Source organism: Grammomys surdaster, unplaced genomic scaffold, assembly GCF_004785775.1.
Source record: "Grammomys surdaster isolate TR1022 unplaced genomic scaffold, NIH_TR_1.0 129, whole genome shotgun sequence".
Classification (NCBI taxonomy): Eukaryota; Metazoa; Chordata; class Mammalia; order Rodentia; family Muridae; genus Grammomys; species Grammomys surdaster.
In genome coordinates, this window is record NW_021604587.1 from 2,144,046 (window position 1) to 2,167,283 (window position 23,238).

The window sequence follows — 23,238 nt, forward strand, 5'->3', positions numbered from 1 at the left end:
TTAAATCCAAAGCAAGACAGAAGGCAAGAAATAGTAAAGATAACAGCAAAGATGTCACTCAGAGAACAAAGACACTAAAGGGGAAGCAGCAAGCCAAATGGAGAATCTTTGAAAAGATCAACCAATTAAAAACCTTGAATAGTTTGTCAAGAGAAAAGAGCAGTGACTCTATTCATTACAATCAGAAATGTAAGTGGGTAGGTAATTTGCTACTAATCTTTCATTAAAAAATTTAGAGGAGAAATTCAGGAGTAAGTTTATACTAATAAACAGAAACACTGCAGCGAATTTGATAAATTCTTAGAAAGGTACTACCAAAACTGACTCAAAAAGAAGTACAGAATCTGAACAGACTTATAAGTCAAGTGATTCACTCAGTGGTCACAATTTCCCACAAAGACAAATCCAGGAACAGTGAATTTTACCACATGTTTAAAGAAGGATTTATGCCAATCATTTCCAAGCTCTTGTAAAAACAGACAAGGAAGAAATATTCACTCTCTGAAGCTGATTCTTCACACTAAAATGAAGCAACGACTCACAAAGAAACTAAAGATCACTACCATGCTTGTAGGTGAATAATTCCCAGTGAAATAGAGCAAATAGAACCAAGCACACATAAAGAAGGGTAGGGAGCTCAGAATATCAGATCTGTCCACAGTTAGAGAGGCTGCAAAGGGCAAGATCAAAAGTAATAGCAGATTTAGGGTTCAATAAGACTTCTCTTTTTCATGGACTGTGCCTTTTCACCATGTCTGCACATGGTGCAAGGCTCAAACTCTTGAGGGGCCTTTTCAAGAGAGCACTAGAACCAAGTATGAACCTTCAATAGCATGGTCTTGGGGTAAGGTTTTCAGCATATGCACTGGGAAAAGAACACAATGAATCAGACCACAGTAACTGCTACAGTAGGAATTCAAGCAATAACAAGTGTGGATGTGAGAACAGTAGAGTTATCACTGAGGAATATAAAAAGGTGCAGCCACCTTAGATAAAAAGTTAGGGAGGGGTGAAGAAACAAGATCTTACCATGAAATAACTCATATGTCTAATTTAGGATTAGAAAAAAGAGAAATGGCTCAGAGGTTAAGAGCACTGGCTGCTCTTCCAGAGGTTCAGAGTTCAATTCCCAGTAATTAGATGGTCACTCATAACCATATATAATGAGATCTTCTGGCCTGCAGGCCTATATGCAGGCAGAACACTGTATACATAGTATATAAATTAAAAAGGGGGGGTGGTTGGAGAGATGGCTCAGCAGTTAAGGGCACTGTCTGCCCTTCCAGAGGTCTTGAGTTCAATCCCCAGCAGCCACATGGGGGCTCATAACCATCTATACTAGGATCTGATCCCCTCTTCCTGCATGCAAGTGGACATGCACAAAGAGTACTCATACATAAACCTTAAAAAAAAAGGATTAGGAAAAGTATGCTTGTGCCAATTGATGATGTGAAAGAATATGAAAATGCGGGACAGACAAGCTGTCTAGAGGAAAGAGAAAAAGTCTCCCTTCAGTTCTTCAGTTTTCAACCCAAAGACAGCATCTCTGGTAAGTAAAAATTACCTGTTACTATTACTCTAGCTCAACAAATTCTTTCCTTATTCTAAACAAACAACTGTTCAAATAGATGGTTCCAAGGAATGGACTACGACTAACCAACCTTGCCAAGGTCTTGATTGGAGGCATAGCAGTAGCTATTTAACATTGATCTGAGGCAAATCAAGGATCGCAAATCTAAGTCTCAGAGGCCTTTGGTTTTTCACTTTTAAGACCAATTTAGGGAATTTCCAGATTGTCTACCAACCCAAGGACACAGAGGATACAGCAGTTCTAATGGTCTCTTTCTTTCTTTGTTCTAAGACAGACCAAGACACTAAACAAAAGCCCAACTCTACCTCAGGTGCAAAAAGTCATATGGCAAAGACCAACTGAAGTGTCACTGAGTAATTCCACACAACCAGTGATTCTCAAACCTCTCTCTGACCCATTAAGAGAAACAAAAGACTTCAGGTACATTCCCGTTGGACAAAACCCAGAGAACCAACCCAAATGCTAGAAAGTAGCACATGAAGGAATTTTATTCACAGTGATGCTTCTGACCCACAGGAAGTGAAAGCAATGAATGCCCTGTTACCAGAAGTTTACTCCTAGCAAAGAGAAGCCACAGCTCACAGCAGCAGTGGTTCAGTGCTCTCTGATTCATCCCAGCATGGCCAGAATTCCCAGAACACTGGATTCCGAGTTCTTCACAAACATTCATTAGCAATATACTAATGAATGAAGATATCAGATTTTAGAGGCCTGTGGTAAATTAGGAGTTTCATAAAAATGAAAGTCCACAGTGGGACATCATTCAGCCAGGCAACTCTTGAGGATCTATGAAGACTCAAGAGGGAGTTCCTAAGTTGTTAATCTGGTCTGTTGAATGTCTAGCTGTCATTGTCCATCTGAAGTGATGTGTGTGACTGCATATGTATATCTATATGAGATTTTGGAATTGATACAATTTCAAGCTTAGAGAAGAGTTACAACAGTCTTAGAAAAAAGTAGCCTAACGCACTTTAACAAGATTGACCAATTGTTTGCATTTTCCTTATTTCTTGGCCATTCTTCCATGTTCTATACATATAAACATGTACACATACACACACACACACACACATATATATGTATACACACATATATACATACACACACACACATATACATATGTATATATATATACACATACATATATATACACATATATATGTATAGCTTTTTCTGTACACTTCTGTGTTGAAGGGCACTCTTTGTCCCAGTGGGTGGGTTTTATTACTACAATCAGAAAATTTAATGCAGATATAATTTTGTGCCTATTTTGTAGTTCATAGTTTGTGTCAATTGTCCAAATAATGTCCTATATAGCTAGTTACCTTTGTTCTAGGTTGAAGACTCAGTTTAGGGTCATGTCTGTCTCCTGAGTCTCCATTAATCTGCAGTAGACGGCTAGCCTTTCTTTCTTATTCTTGACCTTGACATTGTTCAAGAATATAGGTTATCTGCCTACATATTGTTTCTCAGTGTATTTGATATTTCCTTAAGGTTACATTCATATTATTCATTTTGTTTCTACTTTATAAGGAGGAAGAAGAAGGAAACAAGAGAGAGAGAGAGAGAGAGAGAGAGAGAGAGAGAGAGAGAGAGATTAAGATTCCTAGTTTTTTTAAACTAGTAAACAAAATAATTAGGAATACGCTCTAAAGTGGTTTCTTTAAAAGAAGACTAAAAACAATATAAAACCATTTTATCTGTCTTATATTAAACTTTCAAAAATCATATTGAGAAAAAGTGCCACCAAATCTGATTGATCGAGTTCAATCCCTGAGATTTACTGTGTAGAAGGAGAGAACCAACTCCCATAAGCTGTCCTCTGATTCTCACATGTGCATCATGGTGTATGCATGCTTTTACACAGTAAACACATGCATAATAAATAAATAAATAAATAAATAAATAAATAAATAAATAAGCAGAAATAAAATTATGTTAAACACTGTATTGGGCCCAGGGATATTAACAGAGAACCTGGCAAAAATCTAACTGAAGTCAGAAGTTTACTTGTTAGCAAACCATGGTCCTGTGTTTCTTTTTTAGATAAGCAGCTTCTGACACTGTAACATAAGATGATAATGGTGGTAAGAACAGGGTGTGAGGAACAGAGGCCCTCCCCACGCTAGTTCTGTAACTTTTCTGCAAATCTTAAAATTGTTTAAATTATAAGATGACCATAATCATAAACGTTTTGTAACGTTTCCTAGCACTTGGAAGGGAAGTAGAGGCAGGAAGATTGTAAATTTGAGGCCTGCCCCACATGCATTTATATTTGAAAAAAATCTAGCATTGAGAGTCCTAAACATACTTCTTTTTGATTCAGTAATTCTGTGTGGAAACTCTTAACAGAAAAATCACATAAACAAACAAAAAACCCAACCAAACCAAACAACAACAACAAAACACTACAGAGACGTGCTAGTTCACGTACAGATCATTTGTAATCAAGAGAACTTGGACACAACCTATAAATACATGATCAGGAAGCATTATGACAGTATCAAAATGAGACACATGAAGGTTAATGAAATAATGAGGGAAATGCTCAGATGTGGTGAATGCAAACAACAAAGAAACAAAGCTGTACCTAAGTAAAGATCATTCTAAACAGTAATAAAATGTGCTCATGTAAGACCGTAAGGAATGTAAACATAGTTATTATCTTGTTCTTTCAATTTAATAAATTCAACTTGATTTGAACTTTTAAAACTAGCTTTATCAGAATAGAACTTACATATCATAAAATCTACCTCTTCTAAGCACACATTTGGGTAGTCTAGTATTTAGTGTCTTCACAGAATTATATTACTATTGTTATAATTTTAGAACCTTTTGAATTACTCTAAGAAGAAACCGCACATGTTCTAGCAGTCTTCCTCAATGCTCTTCACCTCAGCTCCCTGCCTTGGCAACAGCTAACTTTTCTCACTTTATGGATTTGCCTATACTGAGCAATTTGTATACATGAAATTATACAGTATATAATCTTTTTGACTTTTCTCACTTAGCATAATGTTTTCAAAGCAAATGAACAGAGCTGAAAATACTTACTGGCAACCAGAAGGCTCATTAACAGCTATTTTTACTGAGGGGAGAGGCATACGGATATCAACAAGTTTAGAACTGATGTACTTAGAAACTAATTTCAAAGTAGGTAAGTCTTGGTCTTTATTCTCCTTGGAAGTGATGTATTTGTTTACATCAGTGTTTTGAAAATTGCTAGGAACATTTTAATTTTTTATCCCCTTAAAGCCAGGGGAATGAGAAGCAGCAAGCTGAATGCAGAACAGAAAAGCTGTCACAGCAAGCTTCCAGCTGCACACAGAATGGCTTTTCTAGTGATACAGTATTTTACTGAATATAAGCACACTGAGATTTGTAGCAGACCCTACAACGACCAAAAAAAAAAAAAAAAAATCAATATATGTTTTTCTCTTGAGCTTCCCTTGTACTCCGTCAGAAGAGGAAAGGCCGGTTTCCCGTAGCACACAGCTATCTTTGTTAGGCTAGCTCCTGCTTCCCTTGCCCTCCCCACACTCTTTTCACTTTCCCCTCACTCCACAGGACATGCCCTGTATCTATAAGTGTAAGTTTCCCACTCATATGAGCCTTTGCAACTTCACATGCTTTCACACACTCCCACCACAGAGGTGAGCAAAGGAAGCTAACTATCTAGCAGAAAGTTCCTACAACAGGTGTTTGGACTGTGGGAAACAAGTTCCTTTAAGAGTGGCCCTTTCCCATTATTTTCTCAAGCAAATTATTTTATACAGTAACTAAAAAGTAGGCTGATGGACATATTGAAACTCTTGATCAAAATAAACTTTAAAAACAAAAATGTTTATTTTCTTCCTTTTCTTTTTCTTTCTTTCTTTTTTAGACTCCAGATCAGTCTGTTCTGTTGGGATCTGGATTCAGACTCTAGCACTCACCAGTGTGGAACCAGGGGACAAGATACTTAACTTCTTTGAGCACTCATTTCCTAATCTACAAAGTAAATAGTAAAATACTTTGGGTTTTATAAGGCTGTTTGTAGGGATGTGCAAACACACACACACACACACACACACTGATACATACCCACACACAAATCCCTAGAATGAGAGCAGAAACACAGTAAGAGCAATACAGATGTTAGCTGACTAGACCCACACTTACAAGTAAACACTTCACAGTAGGCACATCCAAAAGGAAGCAAGGTGCCAATAGTGCAGGCTCCATCTGGCCTGTTACTCAGGTGAAACAGGACACACCTTTCACACAGAGAGAATGGGCCTCAGAGCTTTCTCCTTTGCTCTGAGGGGGCTATTAACACCCTCTCTGTGTGCTGACAGAAGAGCATTTCCTACACAACCCTGAAAAACGGGTCTGTGTACTTAGTTTGTAGAAGGCTTTGGATTCGTTTAAATAACTCAATCTTGTTTTCTGAATTACCAGCATACAAATTAAAAAGCTATGAAACAGGCTGGGGTGTGCCTCAGGGGCAGTGTGCTCCCAAAGCATTTCTAAGGGCTTATGTTCAGACCTAGCACTGAAAAAAGTATTAATGGAAGAGACACCAAGATGACCATAGAATGACTATCTTTACTCATCATGGCTCAGAGTCAAAAGTCATTCTAACTTTTAGGATGACATGACCAAAAGACCAACTGCTCAGAGACTCATTCTAGAAACAGTCTGTATGTTTCCCTTTGAGCAGTGACAGCTCAGGAAGCCGTTGATGAGGGTAGCACTATGAACTGGTAAGGTAAGAAACTGGCCTTTCTAGATATCTGTTGATAGTAACCTTCTCTGCTTATTTCCCTCAGCAGCTAGAAGAGGGCCAGCCCCAAAGTCCCGGGCTCTCACTATCTAAGTATGTGCCTGCTATTATCCTGTGCCATACCTGTGCTTCTTGGCCCGTGAGCTTCTGTTGACAGCTATGTAGCAACCAAAAGTGGAGTCAAACACACAGCTCAGTGGCTAAGCTGGAGGACAAATTCCTTCCCTCCTTTCCCCTAGGGCAGGATACTCAGGATACTTCTGGAACATGTTTTGTTCAGTCTTCCCAGGGTCCCCAGTGGGGCTGAGTGCCAGGTGCTCACAGTGATAACCTATTCAATCATACACTCACTGGCTGCTTTCCCTTCTCTGTCACTACCCTCCCTCCTTAACTGTGCCTCTGGAACCACCTCTTTAAGTAACTACTTGCAATAAATCCTTATCTTGGGATTTGCTTCCAGAAGATTCCCAAGTTATTTGCTCTTTCTATAGGGGCAAGAAATAGCTTTAGGATTCTATAGCTTTAGGATTCCTTTCTCTCTTCCCAGGGTATTTATACTAGTTTCCCTTCCACAAGGTATCTATCTGTTCCCTTACCTCTTGGCGATGAACCTGGCACTGCAGAGACTGTCCTGATTTTATGAATACTACTCAGATGCTCACAACAGTAGTCAGTCCTTGAGCAAGGAAGAATGGTCTTCACCATGTAATACTAAGATGCTGCCTCTCCTACATGGGGCTGCTCCTAATAGCAGGCAGGCCACCTTTGCTAGTAAGCTCAAGGTAGTGGCTAAAGCTGCTGCAACGCTCTATCATGCCCAGCAGGCTCACCTTGACTCTGGTGTCAGTGAAGGGTTTCTCCATTCAAACTCTTTTTTCTGTGGAACCAAGTCAACTAGAACAGATGATCCTATTATTGAAACATGAACAGTTTGGAGGTGGGGCCTCTGCTCACTATAGTTCATCTTATTCAGTTGAACTTACAGTACCAAGACAGATCAATTCATTCCTAAGGTAAAAATACAGCACAAAAGCTTCCTTCATCGCACTGAGAATCTGCCCTAACCTCAATGAGCATTTCCCCAAACTTTGTTGGAAGGAATTATAGCAAAATGGCCTGGGTCTGAATTTTGGGTTCAACTCTATAGCCCTGGGTAAGTTAACTAACCTTTCTTACTCTTGCTATAAAATGGGACAACAATCACATCTAAGACCAGGGCTGTCAAAAGGATTAAATGAACTGCTGCAGAGAAAGTGCCACCGCAGCACCCCACTAGGCATGGAGGAAGAACAAAGGCTGCTATTAGAACTGGGGATAGCAATCTGCAGAGCTGTCCTCCCACAACCCTACAGTAGCAGAGCTGATACCCCACGTAACCTTTAGTCCTGTGATGAGCTTCCTAGGTCCTCTGCAGTTCTCCAGCTCTGGAAAATATCATCTGTACTGCCTGAACTTCTGATGTTTCTGCCTCTGCCTCCTAAGTACAGAGATTACCAGTGTGTACCATACCTAATTTATGGGGTACTGGTAGACTGAAACCAGGGAGTTTTTGCCTCTGCCTCCCAAGTACAGAGATTACCAGTGTGTACCATACCTAATTTATGGGGTACTGGTAGACTGAAACCAGGGAGTTTTGCTGCTGAGAAACAGTCTAACAATTGAGCTGCATCCCTAAAACCATCTTTTTTATGATACAGTCTTATAGCTTTGATCTAACCTCTCTCCTCCATCAGTGACTTCCTCTGCAATGGCTACCCTAATACCTCTCAGATCATTCTCATCTAACCCTGATTTCCCCAGGTTCATCCAGCTTTATTCCTGTGGTATGCTTCTTTATCTGTCCCAAGACATACAAGTACACATATAGATACACATTATCTATCGTTCTAGGAGGAAAACTCAGTTCTTAAACATGAAGCCTTAGTTATGGGTAACTGAATTTCATGGTATACCTGTTCAAGTTCATTTTCTAGTGTGTCCTACAATCTCTTTAGATTCAGCCTGACTAGGCAATGACCTCTGGGCTTCCCTGTTCCTACTCTTTTACTCGTAGTGCTACCACTACCAATAGTGTCCACACATTGCCAAAGACGAACGTCCTACTCAACCTTCAGGGCCTGCCAAGCACCATTCCTTCTACTAAGGCTTGTGTTGCATACTGCAGAAGAAGCAGCCTCATCTTTCTCCTACAGCTCATGTTCATCCCCGTAACTAACTGGCATTTACTGCACACTACCCTGTGCCTCAGAAAGAACACTGCTTTGTGAGAAACATCTTGAAAGCAAGAATTAAGACATTCTTGAAGACGCCTACCATGGCTTCTCAAGAGAACAGTTGCATAACAACTATGCTATGCATTAGAAAGTCCCAGATACCAGTGACTGGGCACAGAGACAAATTCTTCTGACTGCCTAAAGGGGAGGAGCTTGGATTTCAATAAAAAGTACAACTTAATTCATAAGATAAGGACTCATTCAAGAATTAGCATTTAATGAGGATTAACTAAGCCATGTTTTGCTACAGTGTGTTTACCTTTTAATTGATTAGATATCAAGGGAAAATTAGAAAAGGCAAAATACAAGTTCCTCGAAATGTTATCTAATTGATTCTTATTGCAGCCAATAGTCAAAGCTTTTGAGGCGATGACAGCTTTCAGTACAAAGAAAATATCCTGTTCTAATTATCAAGTGGAGACTCCATAACTATAGGCAAGGTAAAGAGTCAGTAGTGCAAATGGGGGGTGTATGTGAGGAGGCTCTCTCCCATTTTACTTAAGTGTCATTGATACAGCCACACTAAGAATGTGTCTATCAGGAACAACAGAGAAAGAATAAACTGGAATATGGAATATGTCTATCAAGAGCAGCAGAGAAAGAACAAATTGGTTTGTAGATTAAAAGTATGTCAATTATTTCCCGACCAAACGTCAAACAGTTTCTGTTGGTCTGGCTTGGGAGTCTATCACATCACACCACATTTGCCCTACATTTAATGCTGTATGAATCACTTATCATTAAAGGCCTTTTTATATAGGTCAAGGTTGCAGGGCTTGGTGTTTTGTATCTTACTTTTTAAAGAATGCTCTAAATTCTAGCTTTTTAACTTTTTAATCTATGGGAAAAGAAAACGAAAACTTCCTGTAAACTCAGATTAATGCCTGCTAATGCAAGGAAGAAAGGAAAACTAAACCTTCCTTCTACCATAAAAACAAAATAGTGTGGCCTCTGTTTCTTTTCTGATAAGAGTCTTAAATACCAAACAGTTAACTGCATAATAACATTTACTGGCAGCCAGGCAGCCTGCTTAGCAGATATATAAAGCAGGTAAAAGGAGAAAAAGTTAATTTCTTGGCTGAATGATTCCATCGGTAGCTATAGGGCAAACCTGAAAGTCTTTTAGTAAAGTAGCAGTTGATTCTTCTATCAATCTGTAGCACACATACTCTTCCAAGGAAAGCATTAAATATGAAAATCATATCCCGTTATCATCTGTTTCCAGCTTTCAGCCCAGTAAGCTTTTCTTAATGAATGCTGCAGCCTAAGGAACAAGCACGCTGTTGGCTTCTCTGAATAATGGAGTGATGCTACCATTTCTGCTTATTACAATATCGACTGGCTGAGGGGGTTTCACACATAGTCACAAGTGACTACTCTTGCCAGCATGCTCCAAGTTATTACAAGATGTTTTTAGACATTTCATCTAAAAGAGCTTTACTGCTTTTAGTGAAGAAAACATCTATGGTCTTGAGCAGAATCATTTATATGGAGATAGGCAGAAGGATTAGAAGCCTGTATTACAGCAGATATATAGCAGAATTTATTTAAGTATTCCTTGCTGGTCTTTTTGTCTATTGCTTAGATATGCAATCTTTTCTTTCCACTTTGTCTGTGAAAAGGTTCAAATGTACAAAATTATACATACAAAGGAAAGAATCAAAGCACCATACTTAGTTTATTTTCATTTAAAACATTTCTCGATCCAATAAAAAGTAGCTACAAAACACTAATCATGAAAATACAATTTTACTTTCTGCAACCCTGAGGTTTTCTTTGAAATCTTAAGTCCAAGTGACTGTCTTTTGGCAAATTTAATTAAATTAGACATCAAAACAATATTTTGTAAGTAAAATTCTTCAGATAATCATGGTTCTATCAAAAAATCTCTATAATAAGATGATTTTATTTAAACATTTCAATATATAAGCATTCTAAAAATTTTCTGGAAACATAAAATTCCCCGACTCCCTGAGCTACCTTTGCTCGGCCTTCGTCACTCGTCCCCAGGCTGTCCTTTGACAGGAGGCACATCCTCTTCACTTCAGCCTCATATCCCGTCTAAATATAAAACAGTCGAGTTTTGTGGTAGATGCTATCACAAGTAAACCCACCTAAATCTTGCCTTCTTTGCAACATAAAAGGTACAACAGAGTAAAAAAAAAAAAAAAAAAAAAAAAAAGCTGACATTGCCAAGAAATTCAGCTTACCTTGGAAAACAGGCAATTTCACAAACAATATATACCAAGAGTTGAACTCTACAAAATGTTACATACACTTTAAAGTAAAACAAAGCTTAATGGATTTTTACTTAGTCTTCCATCTGCTTATGAAATAAAACCTCAATCCTCAATATACACACATACCAATAGCTTGATATTTTCTTTAAGCTATAATGAAAATCCCTTTATTTGATTATAAAAGTTAGATATTAGGTATCTATTTTCAAAGCCTAAAAAAGAAAAAAGTAAGTCCTACCATTTGTTATTACATATTATATCTTACATTACCATGATCCTCAAAGTCATAGCAAATCAGTTTTATTTTCTAGGAGTAAGATTATAGTATAAGTAGTCACCAGTACCATCAGAATCAAGTTTGCTCTGGCACTGGTAACTTCAAGAGGTGTACATCATTACCTCAGTATAACTGATGAAAATTATTCAAACACAAAATGTCTTTCTCCAAAATGCACAGCATGAAAAGTACTTTGATTGAATATATTACTACTCAAAGCCTTAAAAAGCCATTGATTGCAGCCCATCACAGATAAGTATAAGGATGTTTCTGAATTAAGCAGTTAGACAAACAATTTGAAACATATCTATGAGATAATGAATTAAAGGCTGGTTTCTTAGCTTTTGGTCTGAACATAAAATAGGTCTGAAATTTATTTTAATGGAAAAAATGCATAAGCAACAATAACCCAAACTGAACATTTGCCTTAACATTTTAAAAGATATTACTCATTTCTGCATTTTTAATAACATGTAGGGACTTTTTCTTCTAACAGGTGCTATTAACATAACAGAGGACAGTAATAATCAAATAGATATGTAGCTAAAATTTTAAAAGGATCAGGACAAATGATACAGTAAGATGACAAAGTAAACAAAGATCATGGAAGAAGGCAGTTTTGATCAGTATTAGACCTGTCTGGTCATTAGGGAATCATTTCAGAGACACTTCCCAAACACAGACAATTTTCTCACAGGAAAGTTTATCTTACAACGATTTTACTCGATTTACTGTGTTGAAGCAAGATGCACATGATAACTGCCTAAGAGTTTCAAAATAACAGTAAGAAATGTGTCCTCAAGAGCATAATCTAGACTGTTCTCAGCACAGTTGAAAATTGAACAGAACACTTTCTAAATTATGGATCAAAAATGTTTAATAAATTTTGAAACCAGAGTGATGCTATCATAAATTGATGGTAAATTTAAACTATATCTCTGTACCCTTTAGAAAAATCACCACCTATAATATTCTGTTCTTTTTCTTTGTCCTTTATAGGATATTTAGTAATTACCAGATCTTCTGAATGCTAGGAAATTTCCAACTGCAGCTATGAGCTCCATAGTTCCACCTTCTCTCCAACTGCAATTAAGCAAAGGGTTCTACTCTTTTTAAAAGTTCACGTAAGGATGAACACACACCAGCACATCCTAGCACTTAGGGGAAGGCAAAGGCAGGAAGATGGTGGATTCAGGTGTGCCTGGGCTGCACAAGACATGTCTTGAAAAGTTTTGTTTTTATTTTTGTTTTTTTTAGTTTGGTCCTAAAATATTATACAAATTAATTATCCCAAGACTTTTCTTGCTAAAAGTGTCTAATGTGACATCAGAGGACATGTCCTTGTTTGCATCTTCTCCTCCAACTGTCACTCTCTTGTTTCATTCCTAATCTCTTCTCTTGTCAGAGCTTAGAATATATCCTTTCTAATGGAGACTCCTGCAGCCTTTGTTTTCTTTCTGACACATGGACTTTTCATGGTTAGATTTATTGATTTGACGGGCAGGGAAACTCATGTTCCCGTAGCATCGCCTAGTCCAGAATCCCTAGGATGACCCCCTTATCATTTCCTCCAACCTAAGAAACCTGTTTTAATAAATGAACAGCACTGAGTTAACCCATGTGCTGATTCACTCTGTTAATGACTGTACTGCTTGCTTCATGGCACCAGTGATGCTGCTCACATAATTTAAGAGGACCTCTCTGTTCACTTCCACATATGCACAAGCAATTGATTTCAGCTGAATCACTGGGAGCTGTTAACAACAGGATGGATCATGGGAAAAAGAGACAGGCATTCTTACAGGTATTTCAGGTCTCTGAGATATCCCTCCATGCTCACAGCATGCCTCACTTCCCACTGCATTCCTCTGTATTCCCACCTGCACTACCTTTTACTCACTGCCCCTTTCCCTTACTACTTTCTTTCTTTCCCTGGTTTCTGAAATTGCACAGCTGATTCTCAGTTACAGACTGGGAGTGGGAGGGGACAGTTGAACTACACAGATATTTAGGACCACTTCCATATGTTATAACTCAAGATGGGCACAGTGACAAATTGTTCAATTTGGTTCTCAGGTGAATCTTTGGCTTTCTCTCCCACTATTTCTTCCATTAGGTATGCTTTTTCCTAGATAGTGGAATCTCACTAGAAGACACGAGAGAACATTCTTTTATTCAACTAACACATATACTAACAAGAAAGACATTATGGTTGCTGAAAATGAGATTTGCTACATATTTTGCCTTATAGGACCCTTAAGATCATAGCTTGCCCACAGTATTTGTTACATGCTTAGTCAGGAACTAAATAAGAACTCAAAAGATCTGTCCTGAAATGTTTTCCCTCTTCAGCAATAATCTCCTGATAACTGTCCAGGAAAATCACATCTCCAAACAATGAGACTGCATCTTCAGAATAACTCGATATTAAACATAAATGCTTCCTGGGAAGGTATACATAGGATGCACATAGGTGGTTACAATCCATAAGAAAATCAGCCCCAAGACATAGAAGAGTTAACTTTTAATCAAGTCTCATTGCTTACTGAGTGCTCACTGTGAATCACATTCTGGGTGGGACACAGAGCACTGACATACTAAGACAAGGAAACCACAGTGAAAAATAATAATAAATAAGATGCATAAACAATTAGAATTCTATGAAGAAAGTACAAAGGTGACACAGACTTAAGTCAAGACAAAGAAAGAAAGGCAGGTGTGAGATAATGTGGGGCATTCAAGGAAGTGGAAATTGCTCAGCAGGTTAAAGCTGTGGGCATGTGTGACCAGGAAAAAGGGTGCACATGGCAAGTAGAAAAAGATGTAGAGAAAAAGTGGGAGGACACAGGGATGAGAGAGAGAGAGAAGGTAGTGGGAGAAAGGGTAGAAGAAAGGGAGGGGGAAAGAGAATATGTATATGTAAGTATGGGGGGTGTGCATCATAGGCTGTGGCTGGAGGTAGTGCACAAGTAGAGACCAGCACCTAGGCTCTGTCCTAAGACACTTGGGCTACCTGAGGACAGATGGAATTGGGTGAGTCTCGCTCTGGTGATGACCATTCCTGAATTCTCTGACATGCTGGTGCCACATCTAGTACAGTGTGGTAGGCTGTGCATATCTTAGTTAATAAATATCTCACACTTGTGTTTGGGATCTTTCTCAGTGCTAAGTTCTAGTATCTGAGTATCTATGTCTAGAGCTTCTCAAAATCCCAGGAGGCTTCCCTCTCTATAGGTGTACATGACTAGCTTTCTACCACCTGCACCTTTGCCCACCAGTTCTTAACCCATGCTGTTCCAAAGCCACTGTAGATAATCATAAATGAGCCATGAGATCAGCTAACTCTTTTTCAGCTTTTAGGCCATTCTAAAAGATTTTAGCATTTTATATATGTATATAAATATGTGTGTGTATATGTGTGTGTGTATGTGTGTGTGTATGTTAAGGTGGGATAGGCTTATCTCTACAAAGGAGGAGAAATGGACTAAATATAACTTGAGAAAACCCTCCACCTCTCAAAAACTCCTTCACCATATCTCCTTCCCGGCATTCTACTGATTTGAAGCTCATGTACACTAACTGTCCTCTATTCAGGGACAAACTCTGTAGCATTTGGAGGTGTGGGCAATGTGCTCTGCATATCTTTCTCTTTAAGCAGTTTACCTAAAGTCCTCAGCAAAGGAGGTAAAGATCTTGACATCAAAGTAGAAAAGCATTAAGAAGGAACAGATGGCTGTGCTGTACCTATGGTTAATGCTGGGGACTGGCCTAAAAGATCAACATCTCCCATGACAAACCTTTGCTTATAGCTAAACTAACGATGTCACTAGCTGGGTTTCTGACATTAGTGTTGGGTTCCATGGACACGTGGCAGGCACACATCTTTGGATTCAGAGTGACTGCTAAATCCCAGTGATACGTGAATACCAAGTCCTTCCATCTGTAGCTACAGGCTTATTCTTTTATCTCATCAACAGAATTGTTCCAAAAAAGGAATTCTTACCCAAAATTCAAAGCAACATAATCTAAGTGATTTTTGAAGCATTTTGTAAGTAAAACTTTCCATATTCTTTTTCTGGGCTTATACTCTTTTTTAGCTAATTATACAAGTTTCTAAGACATATCTGTTATATATAACTAATGCTCTCAATCTAAAAAATATTTTAAAAGATTCTTTCCTCCTACATTTGATTATAAGAAGAAATCAATAACGGATAAGGGCATGATATAAAAATAAGAGGGAATTTTCTTTTACTTTCTTTATTCCTGTTTTGCCCACTGCTTTATTTTCTATGTAAAATCTCTGAGTAGTTTACAATGTGGATAATGGAAACTGCTTCTTAGCTTTAAGCATTTGATTGGAATACTAAGAGGCAATACTTGCTAAAGCTTAAACACAGTTAATCCCAGAAGTTGGTTTCTAAACTCTGCTCCCCACTTAAAGACACTACAACTCTTTGGGTAAAGGCTAAGTTTGTCTGAAACAGAGAAGACATGAGGCACACTTACAGCATCTTGCTATGCCCCAAAGGAAAGAAGGCTCAGAATCCAAATGGTCATACAGAAAGGGCACAGGAGCCTTCTAAGGACTCCCAGTGGCTGCAGGTATAGCTCAGTACATGTGCTTAAGGTACTAGCTTCAATCCCAGGGACCAAAAATAGAGTTCCACTGGCTATGTTTAGATCAAGAGGAACAAAAGTAACTATTGATAATATGCTAATTAAATAAAAACTTACATGTTCATCATGCTATTGAAAAGGAGGAAGGGGGCAAGGAAGTAATTTCTCTTTGTTACAGAAGAAAGTCAGTTAATGGAAGATACAACTGAAAATTGCTACTCCAACATCCTCCATTACAGTAACTCTCTAAGGAAGGCCCATCCACAGATCCCCAAACCAGTGGGTAAAAAGCTAGTGGAAACAGGATCTTCCAGTGATGCCAAGCCATCACTCCACAGACTAGTTACTACGTTCTAAGGGACCTTAAAACAGGTCTCTAAAGATTACCATCTTAACCAACAACTCAAAGACTGCCTCACTCATATAGGACCACAAGACAAGGACTCTTTTAATGGATTCTGCAGGAAGCATGATTCACCTGTGACTATTAAACCAAATCAACTAAAACTGTAGCATAGTGCAAGCTACTCCATCAGGGTTTGACAGATATGTATGGCTGGCTAAGTTGATGCTGTATCAGAGAACACTGCATAGACACAGAACATTCTCAGTACTGCAGAAAGTTCTGTAGGCAGTGCTAGTCTAAACCTCATTTCCAGTTCACAGGGGATGGAGTTGGAGGTGGGGGCAAATTCTGGATCAGGAAACCATTAACTCAAATTCTAAGTGACAAGCAATTGGCTGACTTCCTCAAAATAGCTAATGCCATTGAAAAAAAGAAAACAAAAACATCTGAGATCAGTGAAGCAAAATATATTCTAGGGACTTCAACATAAATTGTGTTAAATGTATGAGATAATAACACAAAACCCAAGAAAGGAGAAGCCTAGAGTAGTTGTGTTTTGTAAACTACAAAAATTGCTAGAATGTTTTATTTCACTAGACAGGTCTACCCCCCCCCGCCCAATTCTTACAATATGGTAACTTCTGGAGCAGTTGGCTTATACTCAGTTCTCTTTTCTCAGGGGCTGCTATCAAGATTCCTGCACATCAGCATATGAACAAGGCCCCTGTATATTTTTCTTCTCTTTATGAGAAAAGCCTGACTCTCCTTAAATGCATTATCAGAGCCCTGCCATTGTGCACAGGCATTCTGCACACACAGAAACACTGAGATCCTCTTAATAAAAGAAGGGACAGCCTTCTGTACATGGGCATTTGTAAAGAACCCAGTTTCTTGAGATCCTTGCTTTCTGAACACGGTGTCTTCAAGGTCACCAACAGTGATTCCTAAGGGATCTCTTCCCAGTGCTTAGGCTGACTATCAGTTACTTATAAGATCAGTCACAAGTCTAGAGAGATGGCTCTAGTCAGCAGTGGGTACTATTCCTGCACAGGACCCAGATTCCCACAACCTACTTTGAGAGACTCACAGCCACCTGTGGGTCTAGCTCCTGGAGATCCAGTGTCTCTGTTCTCCTGCACCTTCATGCACAAAACCACACAGAGACCAAGACCCACATATACCTAATTAAAAATAAATATTAAAAAAAAATAAAGCCGGGCAGTGGTGACGCATGCCTTTAATCCCAGCACTTGGGAGGCAGAGGCAGGTGGATTTCTGAGTTCAAGGCCAACCTGGTCTACAGAGTGAGTTCCAGGACAGCAAGGGCTACACAGAGAAATTCTGTCTCGAAAAACCAATAAATAAATAAATAAATAAATAAATAAATAAATAAGTTCAAAGCAGTCACAAGCCACAGTCATTTTATTCTACTTGTTTTGACCTAATTCCATTATGAATGTGGTTTGTCTGTTGGTAGTTGCCATACCTGTGTGTCATGGTCATTAATACAATTGTTCATGGTAGTAAAATGTGCATGTATGTTTCTTCCTTTACTGTGTAAAAGTGATTTACTGATATCCTATCATGATTTTTATGCCTTTCCATTATGTTCTCTTTTAAATCCACAAACAAACATAGTTTTTTAAAAATTTGAAATTAGATTAAAATAGATTTTAAAGGATCATGATGATAACAATATATATCTCAAATAACATAAACTCTAATGGGTTCACTTTTTAGGGAAAGTGGAAGACTCTGAATATGAGCTGACTATTAAATGACACTGTGGATTAGTTATTTAGTTTAAGGATGATAACATGAGATAATAAAGCAAATACAGAAGCATATTTATAACTGTTGCATCTAGTGGAGACAGTGTCCATTAGAATAAGTCCTTTCATTTTTCTGTAAATTGGGCTCTATGGATTCCATTAGAGCATTTCAGGCCCCTGTGTGCTTCCTACCTTGACCCACCATGCTTCTGTGTCACTACTAATGAAATAGACTTCTGAGTTTTACACATAGTCCTAACTGAATTTTTTGCAATATAATAGGCTAGGGAGGAACTGATAGACCACAAAGAAAAATCCACTCAAACCACCTTCTCTGAGTACTTTGTTGGGTTAAGCTAGACAATGACCCCACCACTGCAGACAGCAAGTAAGAAGTCTTGACATCTGGCCTTCCAGATGGTATAAGTTGCAAAGGTCACACAGGTATGCATGGAAAGGACCGAGGGGCCAGAATGAAAGGGAGCCTTCAACAGCAGTCACTGTACACCAGAGCCCAGAGCAGGAAGGTGATATCCCAGGGACATTTCTCCCCTCAGTGCTCCCCATCCCTGATGGACTCCTGCCCTGAAAGGAGCAGCACAGACCAAAGAGAACAAAAAATAGAAATAAACAAAGAACACCAAACGAACAAACAAACAAACCGAAGGACGTAATATAAAGAGGGAATTGGTTTCAAAAAGGAACTTAATGCTGCTTAAATTCACATATTCTACCAACAAATAACCCTATTCAGACAACTGAAAATGGTGCCTGCCACTGATCTGGAAAAGCTTTTCAAAACACACTGCAGAAAACAAGATGTTACCTTTAGTTTTTGAAGCTTCTCTGTATTTGCAGTCAAGTGTTCAACATACGTCTGGACACACTCAAACTTCTTTAAATATCCTTGGTTTCGAACCTGAGCCCTCCTTTCAGACTCACATACTTCCTTCAGGTATTTCTTTAGTTTTGCACATTTCAGCTTAGCTCTTAAAAGAAAAAAAAACAGAATTAATAACAGAATTCAAACAAATTTAAGAACAATTTTCTTTAACAAAAGTGTTAATGAGACAATTAAAAATCTAAGAAATTTACTCAAAGTCCAAGAAATAGAATGCATATATAGTTAGGAAATGCATTCAATACCATTTGGTAACAGCAAAGATTTATACAATGTTGAGACAGGTCTCACTGTACTACCTGGGATTGGCTGGAACTTGCAACCCTCCTTCCTTGGCTTCCCCAGTGTACAGATTTCAGGTGTGCAGTACCATGCCCAACTGTAGCATGCCCAGATAATGGATTGGATTCCTTTCTATCTTTCTTATTTTGTCTGGTTTACTTTTTTCTTTTACACAGGACTTCTCTGTGCATCCCTAGCTGCCCCAGAATTCTCTCTGTAGACTAGGCTGGCCATCTGTCTCTGCCTCCTGGGAAGGCTGGGATTAAAGGTGTGTAGCACCATGCCCAGATCTAGATTTATTTCTTAAACTGAAATAGGGATTCAAGAGTGGCGTCTCTTTGGCCATATTCAGAGGCATACATAGCCTATGAGCAGTTTTTATATGACAACCAATTTTTAAATTGTTTATATAAAATGAAGCTATAAACTATAGTCCATAAATTTAAGAAAATTAAAAATCTAAAATACAAAACAATCTATCATTTAAATAATGTAAAAATGTATTAGACATTACAACAAACATACTACTGAAATATTTTGTAATAATATATAAACTCTGAGAAAACTTTTGGAGACTCTTATCCAAGTTATAACACTAAAAGACAAACTAGAGAGCTCAAAGTATACAACTTTCTCTTCTCAGACCAATATGCTAATTTTCTTCTTTCTTCACAACTATCTGAACCACAAATGAGCACCTATTATGGAGCATTTTATATTACTGGTCCAGTAAGGTATTTTATATTCTCTCAATCACATATATATTTACCTTCCCAGCAAATTTTTGAAGATGCTAGAAATTTCTAAAATTAATCAACAACAGACATTAAACCTCTAACTCTAGGCTAACAAGCTTTAAGAAATCCCCCTATATCTCTGGGGAGGAGTTTATGTGTGAGTGTGTTTTCCCATGTACATCAGAAGACAGCCTCAGGTGCCAGTCCTCACCTTCTACCTTGTTTGAGACAGGGTCTCTAGCTGTTCATCATCACATATACTTGTTGGCTCATAAATTCCTGAGATGTTCTGGTCTCTGCCTACCATCTCCATGTGCGATTCCAGACATGCACCATCATGTCTGGATTTAGGTGCACTCTGAGGATCTGACTTTAGTCCTCCAGCTTGTATGGCCAGGACTTATTCACTAAGAAATCTCCCCAGCCCAGAAAATTTTTATCATGCTAATGACACTGTGCTTCAATTATGGTTGGCTGACTTTGGTTTTCCTTTTGGATAATACAATCTGCCACTGTTTTCCCTGCTGCCCATATCTGCATTTTTTACTCAAATGACAGTAGTGGAGGAAGACCCTGACATACTCTTAAGATCTAGGTACTTAGTAAAGCTGCTTAGTAACCATGCCTTCTCCACCCAAATGCTTGCCCTCATTCTTGTTATTCTTGCTAAAGCTGGCCATGTGCAGCACCCATCTGTCCAAGTAATCATTACTATATTCTGCTGTGCAAGTATAAAAACTGTCTACCCACAGTCAACAGGAAAACAGGCTATTGCGTTGTGATAAATACTCTGAGGGAAAGTAAAAGGAGCCTTTCAAAACAACCTACTTGCCCTAGCTGAAGAAGCACGGAGGCCCTTCCAGCAACAGCAAGTGTTCAGGGAAGGGCTAAAAGATGGACAAAAGCTAACAGATCAGCTGTAACGATGACATGCCTTACTCTCTGCAGAAGCTAAACATGTTGAAATAAGAATCAAAAAGACAGCCTTGGCTGGGCAGTGGTGGCACACGTCTTTAATCCCAGAACTTGGGAGGCAGAGGCAGGCGGATTTCTGAGTTCGAGGCTAGCCTGGTCTACAGAGTGAAGTTCCAGGACAGCCCGGGCTATACAAAGAAACCCTGTCTCGAAAAACCAAAAAAAAAAAAAAAAAGACAGCCTTGGTGGTGGGGGTTCATGCCTTTAATCCCAGTACCTGGAGCCAAGCTCAGGTGTATCTCTGAGTTCAAGGCCAGCTTGGTCTATTGCTCAAGTTCTAGGGCTCCACAAAGAAACCCTGTCTCAAAAACCCAAAAAAGAAAGAGAGAGAGAGAGGAAAAAAAAGACTATACTGCCTTATTTTAAAATATTTAAGCAAAACCACATTCCTGAACTAATACAAAAACAAAATAATAAAAATAAAATGTTTATTAAAAAGTTATATAAAGCCGGGCAGTGGTGGCGCACGCCCTTAATCCTAGCACTTGGGAGGCAGAGACAGGTGGATTTCTGAGTTCGAGGCCAGCCTGGTCTACAGAGTGAGTTCTAGGACAGCCATGGCTACACAGAGAAACCCTGTCTTAAAAAAAAAAAAAATAGTTATATAAAACTAGAGAATTTACTTCAAATTATTATGCATTAGAAATAAAACAATGATAAAAAATACTCCAACTATAAAAACTATGACATAATAGTAGGATTGTTTGTTTGTATTTTTAAAAATAGAGTCTCTCTATGTAGTCTGATGGCCTGGAACTCACTATGTAGTCTAGGCTGGCCTCAAACTCACAGAGAAATACCTGTCTCTGCGGTACTGATTAAATTTTGGCTAACAGCTGCAAAAAAAGCTGGACAACCATCACTGTCATCTCTTACCTGCACTTATCAGACTTATTGTATTCATAAAGCTTGTCTTCCAGGTCCAATCTCTTCTTTTCACTGTAATATAGAAAATATAAGTCACTGTATTGTATTAACTAATGGGTTTAGACCATGTTGTCCTCTGAAACCACATCTTTATTGGACTATCCCATCCATCTATTTAGAAAAGGAGAAAATGTCATGGGTGGCTAAAAGACTTATCAACAAGCAAGTAGAAGAAACAAGAACACCAGTATGAAGAAAAACTCAAGACTTTCAACATCAGTAAAGCACTGTAATACATGCTTGTAGACCCACACTTCAGAGGCTATGGGAAGCTGATCAGTACACTGAGGCCAGCCTGGGCTACATAGGGAAAAACCTATCTGGAAAACAAAAATTGACAAAGATTCTCAAAGTAAGGAAAAATGGCCAGAGATACATGAGACCTTATCTCAAAAAGCAAACAAACAAAAAGACTGAACTCAGAATATAAGTGGAAAGAACATTGTATATTTATTTCCACATTAGAAATCTTTATCGACATCTTGATTATTAAACCTACAAGGGTTTTATAACCAATTGGGTGCCTAACTCATGAAAAATGAATGGCTAGATGGTACAGGGACTTGTGCTTAAATTAAAAGGACAGGAAGATCTTTAAGTACATCTAGGACTCTATGCTGCCATGGCAGTACTGCAAGACTGAATGACTGAAATCTGATCAAACAGAATCAACTAAAGGACCCAGCCTGGGGGTCACCTTCTAGAAGACATGTTATGCTTAAGAAATTATCAAGAACATGACAGACAGGGATAGACCAAAAAATCATTCCAAGAGGAAAGAGGCAACACGGCACACCAAATGTAAGCCATGTTTCTCAATTAAACCCTAGACCAGAAAGGACCACAAAGAAAAAGGGACATTGGTGGGACAACTTGTGTCTGGCACTGAGTGTGTGGATGGACACACAGCAAGGCTGAAGGGTAACTGTGAGAACTGAGCCATGGTTATATAAAAAGCATCTTGTCTTTTTTTTTTTTTAAGTACACTCGAGGTTTTAATGATATGGACCATCACACACTCACATCACAGTTTCAAGTATTTAACAGAAAAGCACTGATTTTAGAAAGGAAAGGTATATGGGAAAAGAAAATAAAAATATAATACTGTTGGGACTTCAGGAGAATCTCGGTGAGGGAAATGCTGGGTCTTTGTCTCATGTTTGTATAAACTTGTCAATTTTGCCATAAACTTGACTTTATTTTAAGATAATTTTTAAAATGAATCTTCAATCTAGGGGAAAGGGGACATGTTTTGTTTTGCTTTGTGTTTTGTTTTGTTTGGAAACTCCATCACCTCCAAAATTGCAAATTCTTTTTAATAATGATGTAAAGATCTCTGTTCTCAGTTCCCTCTCTCGTGGGTGCAGACCTGCTGGTCACATGCTGGTCTCTCTCTGAACACTTCATATCTTAGCAACCACAGATACATTGTGGCTCTCTATTCCATGCAAAAATGGTGCTCATCTTGTAAACTCCTCTTCTAACTCCCTCCTCCATGCTGCTGCATCTCCAAATGATAATGCTTCATATGG

General features: G+C 38.5%; 1 protein-coding gene across 3 annotated transcripts in view; it reads right to left on the reverse strand.

The window, feature by feature from the left end:
* The window catches only part of Kiz (kizuna centrosomal protein), a 103,444-nt gene that overhangs the window by 76,935 nt on the left and 3,271 nt on the right, over nucleotides 1-23,238 (reverse strand). For 2 of the 3 annotated variants that reach the window (XM_028754985.1, XM_028754990.1), the window contains exons 2-4: nucleotides 21,656-21,718; nucleotides 18,711-18,873; nucleotides 10,610-10,690 (exon numbers count right to left, since the gene is read on the reverse strand). In XM_028754985.1, the coding sequence (XP_028610818.1) occupies nucleotides 10,610-10,690; nucleotides 18,711-18,873; nucleotides 21,656-21,718 (307 nt within the window). The remainder of the gene's footprint in view (nucleotides 1-10,609; nucleotides 10,691-18,710; nucleotides 18,874-21,655; nucleotides 21,719-23,238) is intronic. The other variant, XM_028754997.1, reaches the window with a different exon arrangement.